The sequence below is a fragment of the Brachyhypopomus gauderio genome, chromosome 1 (assembly GCF_052324685.1).
Source record: "Brachyhypopomus gauderio isolate BG-103 chromosome 1, BGAUD_0.2, whole genome shotgun sequence".
NCBI classification, from domain to species: Eukaryota; Metazoa; Chordata; class Actinopteri; order Gymnotiformes; family Hypopomidae; genus Brachyhypopomus; species Brachyhypopomus gauderio.
In genome coordinates, this window is record NC_135211.1 from 23,566,916 (window position 1) to 23,580,425 (window position 13,510).

Below are 13,510 nucleotides of genomic sequence, written 5' to 3' on the forward strand. Positions count from 1 at the left end.
AAGTTTAGAAAGCCAGAAAGAACTTTGTTGATCCTGACAGACATTGACAGTAGGAGATCAATATCCATGTTCAATATCCAACTATCAATCCATGAGATGTTCAATATCCAACCATCTGTTTAGTAAGCTAGATAAATTGTTTTCAAACTACCAACACTTTTGTAAACCATCCAAGGACTGAACAAATTAAATTTCAATTATTATTGAGACACTTGTTTAAACTCAACTATCTCTGTTTTTGTTTAGACTTCAGTTTGTAGAGTATGGTCTTCTTCGTTCATCCAGTCTTAAAGAACCCAAAAACTCAGAATGTCAAACAGTGCCCTCTAGTGGAGACATAAGTATCTTGCAGTAACTAACCCTAGAGCCAACTATAAAATCCAGTTTAGGCCATTCATAAAGCAGGCTAATGCGTCTATGCTATAATACATGCCTAAATACAGCGCCGTAAAAACCTGGATGGAAACGCTTTACAGATGATGCAATATGAAGCAAATGTAATTACTGTCAGCCACAAACTATCCAAAAAGAACGAAATGACTTTTATTTATTGACATAGCTTGTTTAAATTAATATTCAGTAGAACACATCATAATATAAAAATTAATTCACTCATGAATCTGTGTGAGCTATGTTGATGAGAACACAAAAACATACATCAAAAACATACTTTGAATACATTCACTTTATTGCATGAGGAAATGCCTAAAGCAAGCATATTGACAGTTTTATTTGCATAGTTCAAGCTTTTTTTTCAGTATTTTTTTCAAAGTAGCAACGGTATCTGTTAATATGAAGATTTAATTTGGTTGAAAATATGTACAGAGACCAATGTTTAGTTCTTGTTAGCCTTATATGCTACATTTTAAACCAAATATTAGACTTCTCTGTTACAACCGTTTTGCATTCCTCATCATATCTCCTCCAATTACATAAAAATAAAGTTAATAAAAATGATCCTTAACCAAGACCTTTCCAAACTAAGCTTCAGAGTAACAAAATAAAGATTTTCTAGCCTTATTCTCCCCATGCTGTGAAAAATGCCCAAACTATTATTTTCAGTTAGAGCTTTTTATCGATCAGACTTTATCTAGTTCATCAAATATCCATGCATTTAGAAAAATATTTACTGCTTTTTGGTGACCTTATTTGTCCCTTTCTTTAAAACAATAAAAAATATAACACCCACCTCCCCCTCTCAACTTGCCTTTTTGGAGCTAACGAACTTATCCTAGAACATTAATCTGCTATCAGATGCATTGCGCACTTCTGTTACCTCACGTTACAGAAAGTGAAGATGAGAGACTGAGGAGAGAGTGAGTGTGTGAGAGAGAAAGAGAGAGAGGGAGGGAAGCATACCTTTATGAAACACAACTCTATAAAACCAGAGTACTGTACACAAGTCAGTTTAAAGCTACACTGGTGATAAATGAATTTTCCTTACTTTATAAAACAGCCAAAATGCTGAAAATGCACAAGATGTCAGGTTTCAGTAAGGGGTTATCAATGACAGAGCCAAAACTCAGAATCAGTAGAAAATAGGAGATTTGTATGGTTTGGCAAATTATTCATTACTTTCTGATACACTATAATTAAGCCGTTTGATTACACAGGTCCAAGGTATTCATCAGTAATAGAAAAATACTCGTTTCATTTAGTTCCGCATCAAATAAGATCAATATTTACACAACACGTTTCGCCTAAGCATGAAAAGACATGGCACAGAGTTTCTCTACTGGGCATTGTATTCACATGGGGTCTATGGGCTACATCGTTTCATGTTGTCATAATACAGGCGGAGAATCCCCCCTCTGTCCCTCATCCCATAACACGCACGTTTTCAACTAGCAGACTTACAGTTCTAAGGGCACTTTATCACCTTTCACTCTATAGCCTATTAGGTAATACTAATTATATTCCTATTAGACACATACACACAAGGAAACACGTGCGCACACACGCACTCACAGGCACACACACAACACACACACTTTATGTACTATTTTCACTAAATAAAATCCTAGCAGTGAAAGCAGTATGAAGGCCCATATGGCTTTGTTTACACGTCAAATCAATATATATGCACTTTCTATAGATCTATCTATGTATATTTGCTGTGTTTCTTGACCAAATCGGTTGAGACACTGTGGTGCTAACAATGCTAGGAGGTACCAGACAGTTCGAGGTTGGGAAGCCCAGGTCCCAGCAAGCCCTATATAACCCAGGAGGGAAGGAGGCAGGGGACGGAGTGGCCAGGCGTCACAGTGAGTCTGTCTTGAGCTGGGCCTGATCTCCTCTGAAGGGCCTATGAATTTGGGGGGGGGGGGGGTTGGGGCCAGTCCATGTCAGGACGTCCCGCCGATGTCTGGCTCTTTCATCCGACCCTCCTAAGCTATCTCCTCACCGAGGCGCCATCATGTGGAGGGACACCTGCACGCATGCATCCTTCACCAGGACGTCTCTCAGCGGGCGCCGGACGAGACACGTCTGCCCCTCGAGACACGTATTTACGCCGGGCTGGTAGTAAAGCTAGCTCCCAGTCCTCCCAGTTCTGATGTGCTGATGTGCTGGTCTGGTCGACTTCCTGTAGTCTTTGCCGCTGTGCTGCCGAGTCCCGTCTGAGTCCTGCTGCCTGCTGTGTCTTAACTTACATCTTCCTCGTCCTCTTCCTCAACCTGGGACTGACATTATTCCTCTGTGACACAGCACGTGTCATGAATGCATGCCTTCCCTACCCGGGCTGTTGCTCCATTAACAACATACTTGTGTCTCCGATTTCACTTCTGCACTTGCTGTCTGATCTGCTGATCCCAGCAGGTATTTCTGTAACATTTTCAGTGTTTCTGTAACATTTACCTCAGTCACTTTTAATATGACAAATAGTAGATATGTTTGGTGTAAACAGGTCCCACTCTCTGGCTAGTTTTGTAGCTTCCGTCGCGGGGCTGCTAGACGTCTCAGGACAAGTCAGCCTCGTTTGTGGTTTATATTGTGCAGTCGTGCCGCTGGTTAAGAGGCATTAGTAGAGACTTAGTAGAGAGAGAAGTAAGTGAGTGCAGTGGGAGAGGTTGGCCAGTGGTGAGAATGCATTACCTCCCCCTCAGATATCATAACCCCGCCCCCAGATGGCATTACCCCGCCCCCTGAGGGATGTCTGAACTGCATCTCTCAGACTTCCTCACGTCCCCACCTCCAATCGCTGTATTCCTCTGTTGTTAGTGAAATAAATACACTGGCTGTGGGAGATGAATCAAACTTTGTCAGTTTCATCTGTCCAACGTTGCGTCTCCACGTTGGTGCTCAGAAGGGTTCGTGACTGAACTTGACAGCAGCCAGCATTTGAGCTGCAAATGGTGTAGAGAATGACAAGAAAAAAAGTGAGAAAGTGAGAAAAAAAGCTTCACCCATATACATGCACCAGAACTGTCTTTGCACAATAATACCACCACCACAGTAGTGGTACTAACACCAGTAGTGGTACTAACATCAGTAGTGGTACTAACATCGGTAGTGGTACTAACATCAGTAGTGGTACTCAGCGACAGCCATTGCTCATAAACACATTTTCATCACATTCCTCAAAAGCATGCTTATTTGCATCTGCTGATCTGCAAATACTGTTAACGACAGTTTTTAAACACCCTGAACCAGTTTTATTGACAAGACTATTCGATGTTTAGACCCACTGGCTAACTATGCAAAGCTAAAGCAGAGATTTCAGATGGAACTATGCTACCAGTGGGCAGAATAAGATCCCAGCCTTTCATATGGGTGTGTTTCATCTCATCTAATTTAACTCTTTTTTTCCTCAAAGGACGAATGCCATTGTACTGATTCGGTTTCCAAACTGAAATAGAAATGCTGGTTCCATTATTGATCTAATTGTAGTTGGTGAGAGAAGCAGACTCAATAGAACATAAGGAGCAGTAAAGGGAGAAGCATAAAGGGCATACTGTGGGAGGGGCAAAGTGAAAAAAAGGGGGGAGGGAACTTTGTGTGGTGGGCGGGACTCACCTTCACACTTTCACACCTTCATGATGTGGGAAGAGTCAGAGAAGTCAGCAGGAAGGGGAGGGGCCAGGTTGGTTGGGAAGTCAGGGAAACTGGGAGTTGACTGGGCTGCAATGCAGTGGAATGGAATGATGGGAAATGCCAAAATAAATAAATAAAAAAAGTGAACGCAAATGTTTTGTGAGCAGCAAAGAATAAAGTGTTGTGGACCAAAGAGGGAAAAACAAAACTATTCTCAAAGGACCACAAGCTAAAAGAAACACTTCAAGAAATGAAACTCATAATCTTGAGTGTTTCAGAAAATGATTTCTGCGTTTTCCATCAATTTCAGTTAATAAAGCTGCCTGTCTACTTTTGTTAGGTTTATGCAGAGCAAAACTAAATCTAATTAAATTCAAACCAGGAAGCAGCACATAATGAGAGCTGCTTCTCCCCCTTATTCTCTCTGTGGGAGGGTATGAGTGGTCATGTTCCATCGGCTGACATGATCATGGTCAACATGTTTATGTTTCTTATATGAGCAATGGCATAAGAAAATCCACTGTCCCTTAATTAACATGAATCTCTTCAGGTAGGAAAAATGTCCTCTTTCTGGCTGGCAGCAAAATTCCTGCTTCATATGGAATAAACAGAGCACTTCAGAGCAGAGGTCACGGCAGAATGTGGTAAAGACTGGGGTTAAGATTTCCAAAATATGTACAAATAGGTTAAGAATGTTTGAGAGATGGCTACTGCTTAGCAATATGCTTGTTTAATCTATATATATGTTTTTCCATTTGTTTTATGTAATCCTTCAACGTCATATAAAGTCTGTTCTGTCAGCACAGAGAGTGCAACCTTGGCTCTGAGGTCTGGATTCAAGACAGTGAGAGAAGAGTGAGAGCTGACGGGGTCGGTGATTAGCAGAGGGGAGGAGCCGAGCGGAGGTCAGAGGTCGGCCCGGGGTCAGACGGCGGGCGCGACGGCTTGACCGGGCTCCTCAGGGCGGCAGGCTTCCTCACCGGAGAGCAGACGGCTGCGGCGGGAGGCCTCGGCGGCCAGGGCGCAGGAGATCTCGATGCGTTTCTCCTGTTCATGCAGCTGCTGCTCAGGGTTGGGCAGACCCTGCACGGGGCCGTCCAGCGCCGGCACCACGTTCTGCAGGCTGCACGGTGGGAGAGAGGGAGAGCACGACTCAGCACGACTCAGCACGCCTCAGCACACCACGCTGGAGACACATGGCCAGAGTTGGGGCTGTTGGCCCAAAATCATGTGACACAGCCAAAAAAACGCATCATAGACCTCGGGTTATCCGCCCCATCCCAGTACAGCCCAGATATACAGGTAACATTTAACCCAGCACTACAGAAATATCATAGACTTGTTATTACTTGTAAAGACCTAAACACTTTATTCACTCGTTATTTTGGCCAGATCACCTATACCTAACCTAGATCGTTATCTACAGCGAGTCTGATTTGCTGGTAAACCCAATAACCGATAACAGGATCTCTGCTAGTGATGCATCATACTTTGACTTAGCGATGAGAGTCTTTATGCGTTCCACTTTCTTCTGCTTCTCGTGCTCCTCCTCTGGGCTGAGCGGCGTGTTTGGCTCGATGTCCAGATAGCGCTCAGGAATCAGCACCTTGTCCGGGGGCGACAGCTGATCAAAAGAACAAAACACACAAGAGTGACGGGCTATCTAAGGAATTCACCTTCGCCCCACATGCTAAACGTACTAAATCCATTTAATCATAACTGAATATTAGGTTCCAATTTAGATATATAGCTATCTGCTTTTGATAGCTAGCTAGCTAGTTTCGCTAACTAGTTAATAATTATTTTCAAAAAGTATTTTCAGTAGTTAAACTGGTTAGCATGTTGTGGACCACCAACATTGATGCCACAGACCACCAGGGAGAAATCCCCCAGTTCCAATCACATTGCTAGTCTCTTAAACCTTAGACCACAAGAACTCCAGGCACAGAACCCTGTTGGGCCCTCTAACCTCTTTTCCGATGTCCATGTCATACTGGTCAGGGTCCACCTGTCGCCGTAGGCGGGCGATCTCTTCCCTGGGAGACTCCACCCCCTCGCCCCTTACAGCCGCCTCCAGGTCCTTTATGTCCACCTCATGAGCTGTCACTCGCCTCCTCACCTAGGTAACAACAGCGCCAATCAAGAGGAGACCACGCCCTCAGATAAAAGAAAGAATTCCACTTCAAGCAGAACTACAGGTAACCTGGAACTAACAAAAGACCTGATACAGGGCTCATACAACAGGGAACGCTAGTAGGCTAACCAGCTGAGATATCGGGAGGGCTTTTCGCTGGTTGACTGGGTGATAAGCTGCTCTGGGCAGCAGGGTAAAAGTGACTCACCACTCTGTAGTTGACGGTGGGCTTCAGGCCGTCCCCGTGCTGGCCTCCGGACAGGTTCAGGCTGCGTCTCTTCTCCCGGACGGAGCTGCTCTGGTTCCGACGAAGCCTCTCGTTCTGCTCCTCCACACTCATCTTGGACTTCACCTCAGCCGTGAACACAGCACTCTTTGGCCTCTCCTGCACCAACAATAAAAAAAAAGAATTTAAAAAATTTATCAAAATAAAACTTGAAACACTTTAGGTTACTGGACGCCTTGACAAGGTGTAATAATATCTACTGTAATGATGTGGTTAATACGGACTGTGAAAGGACTGAGACCACTGACCCTGGAGATGTGTCCGTTGGCCAATTTTCCACTCCTCCTGTTGGGGGCATCCTTGTCATCTGAGGGAGATTTGGTCATGGGTGGTACAATGCCTACTGCACAAGAAAAAACTGTATCTAATGTCGACTTTTACCAGCTTCAAGTAAATCATTTAGCCTCTTGGCATAAGCTTTTGAAACAATATGCTTCATACAGAAATTTAACTGCCTTCACTGTATTTCAGGACATTGACCGAAGCTGTCAGTTCTGGTGTCAGTTCTGGTGTCAGTTCTGGTGTCAGCTCTGGTGTCAGCTCTGGTGTCAGCTCTGGTGTCAGTTCTGGTGTCAGTTCTGGTGTCAGCTCTGGTGTCAGTTCTGGTGTCAGTTCTGGTGTCAGCTCTGCAGTCAGCTCTGGTGTCTGCTCTGGTGTTTGCTCTGGTGTTTGCTCTGGTGTTTGCTCTGGTGTCTGCTCTGGTGTTTGCTCTGGTGTTTGCTCTGGTGTTTGCTCTGGTGTCAGCTCTGGTGTCAGCTCTGGTGTCTGCTCTGGTGTCAGCTCTGGTGTTTGCTCTGGTGTCAGCTCTGGTGTCAGCTCTGGTGTCAGCTCTGGTGTCAGCTCTGGTGTTTGCTCTGGTGTTTGCTCTGGTGTTTGCTCTGGTGTTTGCTCTGGTGTCAGCTCTGGTGTCTGCTCTGGTGTCTGCTCTGGTGTTTGCTCTGGTGTCTGCTCTGGTGTCTGCTCTGGTGTTTGCTCTGGTGTTTGCTCTGGTGTCAGTTCTGGTGTCAGTTCTGCAGTCAGCTCTGGTGTCAGCTCTGGTGTCAGCTCTGGTGTCAGCTCTGGTGTCAGCTCTGGTGTTTGCTCTGGTGTTTGCTCTGGTGTCTGCTCTGGTGTCTGCTCTGGTGTCAGCTCTGGTGTTTGCTCTGGTGTTTGCTCTGGTGTTTGCTCTGGTGTCAGCTCTGGTGTCAGCTCTGGTGTTTGCTCTGGTGTTTGCTCTGGTGTTTGCTCTGGTGTCAGCTCTGGTGTTTGCTCTGGTGTCTGCTCTGGTGTCTGCTCTGGTGTCTGCTCTGGTGTCTGCTCTGGTGTTTGCTCTGGTGTTTGCTCTGGTGTCTGCTCTGGTGTTTGCTCTGGTGTCAGTTCTGGTGTCAGTTCTGGTGTCAGCTCTGGTGTCAGCTCTGGTGTCAGCTCTGGTGTCAGCTCTGGTGTTTGCTCTGGTGTCAGCTCTGGTGTCAGCTCTGGTCTGGGGAGGGCTCCACTCTCCTACCTTTGTTCAGGCTGCCTTGTTTGTCTTGTTCTGAGTCACAATCGCCAGCTGTGTCCACTGCTAAGCTGTATTTGTGCTGAAAGGCAGAGCAGAGTAAACTCAGAGTGCTAAAAGCGTGTCAAAGTGCTAAAACGTGTGGTTCCTCCCCCACCGACTCTGCCTACATGCTAACATACTGCGCTGGACAGGCTGTACTGTAAGGTGAGGAAGGTGATGATGGTGTGGCAATGTCTAGGTACTCTGGGTTGGACACACACACACACACACGCGCGCGCGCGCACATGTTCCGCTGAACCCCAGTGAGAGATTTTCTGACAACCCAATGACATGAACGTTTTTGTACTCATGGTCATGTGATCAGAAATGAGTCAGGGTAAACTATAAATGTCAAGACAAAACGAACTCTGTAGGTGTGACAAGCAGAGCAAGAAGCAGGAGGAGAGATGAAGTTATGAGTTGAAGGAGATGAGTAAGGATGAAGATGTTACCCTACTTATGTGCACTGATGGTGGGGTTATGGCAATGTCAGTGCTGGGGTGGGGACGATGATGGTTTGGGGGCGTCATCGGGATGAGGGTCAGAACTATCTAGGGATTATGGGGTATCAGAGGCTGCCAGGTAATGGACGGGGTGGTTGCATCCTGCTGTTTAGACGCTTTTCCTTTCTGGAGATACCTTTCGGCTGTGGGGCTCTCCGTGGTCCTGGGGGGCATCCGTGGGGCGAAGCCAGGCGTTGCTGTCATGGGGAAGGGGAGGGACAGAAGGGGGCATGGGCGGGGCCGACTCCAGGGGCTGGTAGGACTTAGGGAGTGGAGGCCGGGGAGGACCAATGTCCTGGAAGAGGAAGCAGGGTTGAGAGAGACAGAGCAGGAGGGCAAGTGAGATTACAGCAGAAAAACAGCTCAGGACAGACAGGGGAAAAGATAGAAGGGAAAGAAAGGAGGAGCAAGACAGAAGAAGAGGAGAAGAGAGCCGTGTATTGAGAAAGACTATGCAGGCAGAGAGCAGGGAGGAGAGTGGGACTGTTCCTCCCAACGCGGTCCCTAGACTGAGGTCACGTGGCTACACTGGCAGGTAGAGGCTTGTACACTGGGCCAACCACAAACACCGCACTGCTGTAAAGATCTTCTCACTGCTCAGTGACAGCCAGCAGGTGGCACTGTGGTGAGGGAAAGAGGGCCCGCGGCCAGCGTCACGGACTCGTGAACTCGGACCTGCAAACGTAACACTCGTGACAGAGTGTTTTTTCAATAGCCCTGAAATAAATGCTCCGGTTTAAAACTAATTCTCCCGTAAAAATTAATATATATATATATATAAATATATATATATATATATATATATATATATATATATATTTTTTTTTTTTTTTGGGTCCGTATCCAGTTAATCAGGAATGAGATTGGGTCCGGACAGGACTGCGTTCAGGTTCGGATCCGGACCGCGGTCCGCCAGTTGAGTACCTCTGGACTAGACAGTCACATTCACCTCAACAAACAGCATCATTGAAATATTGTTCAGACAAACAAATCTTCTTGGCCAGAATTTAAAAGGCACAGATCTGTTTGTTTGAGGTTCTTTAAAATGCAGGCTGCTTTGAAGTCAGCCCAAAATTGCAAGGGTAGGATTGCCTAGGAACATCTAGCATTTTCAAAGAAGGCAAGAGATAAAAAGTGTAGTGCTAAGACAAAATCAAGGTCAAAGCCCTCGAGAAGACAAGGGGCAAATAATTAAAGCAGAGAGACTATGGGCGCCATGCACGTCAACACAGTCCCTCGCTTTGAGCCTTCACTGAAATACCATGGTATGCTCATCAGCTTACTTAAAAAAGCTTTCAAAAGTGAACAGCTTTTCTGAAAATGTTCTTCGAGTGCTTGCGGTGGAGACTTGCTTAGCACCATCAATTATCTTCCACTTGGGGTTGATGTCCTTAAACACGAATAACGAATATGGGCCCATGTTTCAAAGACATTTTGAAGTTCTCACGTTAAATCAGGGCTTTGTGTTATGTCTGGCAGCTTGAACAGTAATAACGTTATGGACCAGGCTGAATAGTGTTTGCACGTTTTGATTCGTACGGAATTCCATTCTCTAAAACGTGAACTACTGTTCTGTAAAGTGTGAGCTACCATCTGGTTCCTGGCGAGCGTTCTCTGCACTCTCCTTTTGCACTATGTGTGTGTGTGTGTGTGTGGAGGCATGGCGTTCAGTGGTGTAGTATGACGTACCTCTGGGGCGGGTAGTTTGGTGGGTGAGGTCTGGGTGCCAGGGACCGGTGAGAAGGGACTGAGGGGGCTGGTGAGACTCACGGAGCTCAGAGGACTCGCCGGACTGTTTGTGCTGAAGGAACCGGACGCCCCGCTCGCTACACCACGCAGAAACCAGACAGGAGAGAAACAATAGCATTACATCTGGACTGTGTGCACACCAATCAGAGCTTAAATAGCAACACCAACAGTGTTCTAGCCCCGCCTCCCATCTCTGCGCATCTTTTTGGGTTCAGAGGTAGATACCAATGGATCGCCGCAGTGAAGTCATGGGCAGACCAACTCTGTGACAATGATATGTTAGCGCTAGGCCTAGGAGCTAAGTAACTATAGGGGTGCAGCACACACAGAGGCAACCATCCTCCTTGTCTGATCCATATAATGAACTTTCGGTTTAGTCACCACTCATGCCCTTGGTTCTGTGAACAAGTGAGAGGACCACAAACCCACAAGAAACGAACTTACCAAGCTAATGCGCCTAAATACATTTACTTGGCTCATAAAGGGTGTGCTAATCCTCCCTTGAGTTAAATAAAGTGTAACAAAGAGAAAACAGACGCATGCTAAGCACAAGTCTGTCTACCTTAGCATCCACAACTAGCTCAGCTATGTTGGGATTTCACATTAAAGTAGAGTTTGTTACCAACACCAAAGAAACCGAAAATCCTGCCGTGACAGTTGCATTTTAAATCATTTAGCCAGCTATTTGGGCGGGTTCAGTGGTTTTAAGCCATGCCTTTTGATCTTCATGACATTGTTGCATGCAACATTAACCCAAAGCAATCCAGAGGCTTCTCTAGAAATGTTCTGGCAAAGATCCATCCCCCTTGATTACAGTCATAAACACTCAAAAGAAAATACAACTTTTTTGTTTGCTACAATTTGTTAAATTTCTGCACTTTCATTGGTGTTGCACTTTAATATAGATGTGGTAATGCACTACTATGTATGACACTGAGGTGGTCTGTCCCAAGGTGTGTGTGTGTAGCTGTGGCAGTGTCATGGGAAATGTCTCACCTCTGTGTTTAGCTGTGTCTGTGCCTCGGGATGGGTTGGTCTTGTGCAGCCCCTCAAGAACATCCTGAACCCTCCAGAACTCTTTCTGCAAGTGTCGGTGGACCATTTCATTCTGACGGGTGGAGAGAGGGGAGGAGAGAGGAGGAGAGAGGGAAGGAGAGGGGGGAGGAGAGGGGAGTAGAGGAGCAGAGGGGGAGAGGGGAGGAGAGAAGAGGAGAGACGGAAGGAGATAGGGGAGGAGAAATGCAGAGGGGGAGAGGGGAGGAGAGAAGAGGAGAGACAGAAGGAGATAGGGGAGGAGAGGGGAGGAGAGAGGAGGAGAAGAACAGAGGGGGAGAAGGGAGGAGAGAAGAGGAGAGACAGAAGGAGATAGGGGAGGAGAGAGAAGGAGAAAAGCAGAGGGGGAGAGGGGAGGAGAGAAGAGGAGAGACAGAAGGAGATAGGGGAGGAGAGGGGAGGAGTACTTGTTAAAAAACTGTAGGGACATTCTGGGTTTGTTGAATAAATGACAAACCTTTTAGTTAAAATTTGAAGCTTGACAATTCAGAAGTGGCAGCATTTGAACACTAGCATTACTAACAAGCTAGTCTGGCTATAAAATCCTTTTGTTTAAGACAGGACATCAATACCATCATCAAATATAAATTATACATGAGTGCTGTCAAGAGCTTCAAGGGAATACATTTTTGTGCTCATGAATAATTAATAAGAGATTCATATGCTAATCAATAATTGATTGGATGGAGAACTAAAGCTGCCTTTTTTCATAGATCTAACAAATGTGTCGTGTAAATGAAGCAGGTCATTTGTGTGGCAGGTTTCTGACGTTACACCGATTCACAAACAGCAGGATCAGTTTGCTGCTGTTTCACAGCCTTCATTGTTATATCACAGCTGTTACAGGATGCTATCCGTCACTGAAATTAAACTGTCAAAGCTCTCCAAAAACAGTTAATTAACATGCAGTCCATTTAGAGGAGCCGATATGAGAAAGTGATCATGAATAAATGACACGGCTTTAATGAGAATCCTGACGAACACAGACTTAAAGTGATCGGTACAGGTTAGATGATTACAGGATGATGAGGATAAAGACAGAGATGAAGATGAAAGTGCACCCACCTGCCCTCCAGCGTTCAGCTGCTCCCACAGGTCGCCATGAATGGCGTTCACCTCGTCCTCCAGGGCTTCAAACTCCATTCTGGAGGTGGTCAGGGCCTGAGAGAGGCAGGACACACTGACTCCTGGCTTTCCGCACTGACCACACCCGGAAACTAATTTCAGTCTATTCATTTCCATCTATTTCCCTCATTCCTAGCAGGGTCTTCCCCAGTACACGCTACTGTGTAGAGACAGATTACTGCCTTCAACAGGAAACTCTTCACTGTTTCATACAGCTGGGATCTTGTACAAACACTGATGCATCTCTTGCACAGATGTCAAAACATATGATCAGCAGTAATCGCCTCTTCACTGGGAGCCCGTTTCTACTACAAATACATTGCCACAGCCACAGGGCCCATATTTCATCACCCTAATTCCCTTTAACGCCTCGCTGTCTCGGAACCAGGCTGTCAGAGACCAGCGCCGTGGGACCACAATGCAACTTGGGATTTGCCCATGACAGAACACGGCGGATTCGACACAAAAGGCGAAAAGACGATTTGCTCGAACGTTTGGCCCTACGGCCAGCGATCCGTGGCCCTCCGGGACAAGGACGGGACAGGCTTACGCTGGACGCCTGAGACAGCTCCCCCCGAACGCTGATCAGCTGGTTCTGCAGGCTCTCCTTCTTCATCTGCAGCTTGTCCATGGCCAGAGGCTGAGCGCGACACAGCTCCATCTCCTGGTGAGTGGCCACCAGCGCTGACTCCAGGTTATCCTGCCGACCCAGGCACAACGGGGAGGATTATGGGAAGAGTCATAGAGGATTCTGTCATAGAGGTGTGGGTGAAGAGCAGACTTCAGCGTACCTTGTCCATGCGCAATCGATGAACAACAGTCTCCTGCTCCTTCAGAAGCCTGTTCTGCTCACATAATCGATTCAGCAGTTTCTGCACATGGAGAAAAAAATGCATACCATTTAGGGACAAAAATTCCAGCAGTTTATTTAATAACAGGAAAAAATGTTCATGAACAAAGACTAGACAAGTCTTATTTTGCTGGACCGCCATCATCTGCACAGTAATTCCCATTCAAGTGTCAACAGGATTTCAGCGACAGGAAAATAGAATCCAAAGGATGTGTTCTTTCATGTTAAAAGTTATAGTTTAAACTTTGAGGCAATGCCC

The 13,510-nt window shown here is 46.1% G+C and overlaps 1 protein-coding gene across 1 annotated transcript in view; it reads right to left on the reverse strand.

The window, feature by feature from the left end:
- Positions 1-523: 523 nt before the first annotated feature.
- Positions 524-13,510, reverse strand: part of plekha6 (pleckstrin homology domain containing, family A member 6) — a 56,437-nt gene continuing 43,450 nt past the window's right edge. Inside the window, 14 exon segments of the mRNA XM_077003956.1 lie at positions 524-3,344; positions 4,015-4,119; positions 5,013-5,155; positions 5,523-5,656; positions 6,002-6,151; positions 6,375-6,551; positions 6,701-6,795; positions 7,936-8,011; positions 8,611-8,769; positions 10,164-10,300; positions 11,220-11,331; positions 12,342-12,437; positions 12,952-13,101; positions 13,193-13,273. Coding sequence (XP_076860071.1) covers positions 4,025-4,119; positions 5,013-5,155; positions 5,523-5,656; positions 6,002-6,151; positions 6,375-6,551; positions 6,701-6,795; positions 7,936-8,011; positions 8,611-8,769; positions 10,164-10,300; positions 11,220-11,331; positions 12,342-12,437; positions 12,952-13,101; positions 13,193-13,273 — 1,605 coding nt within the window. The 3' untranslated portion in view covers positions 524-3,344; positions 4,015-4,024.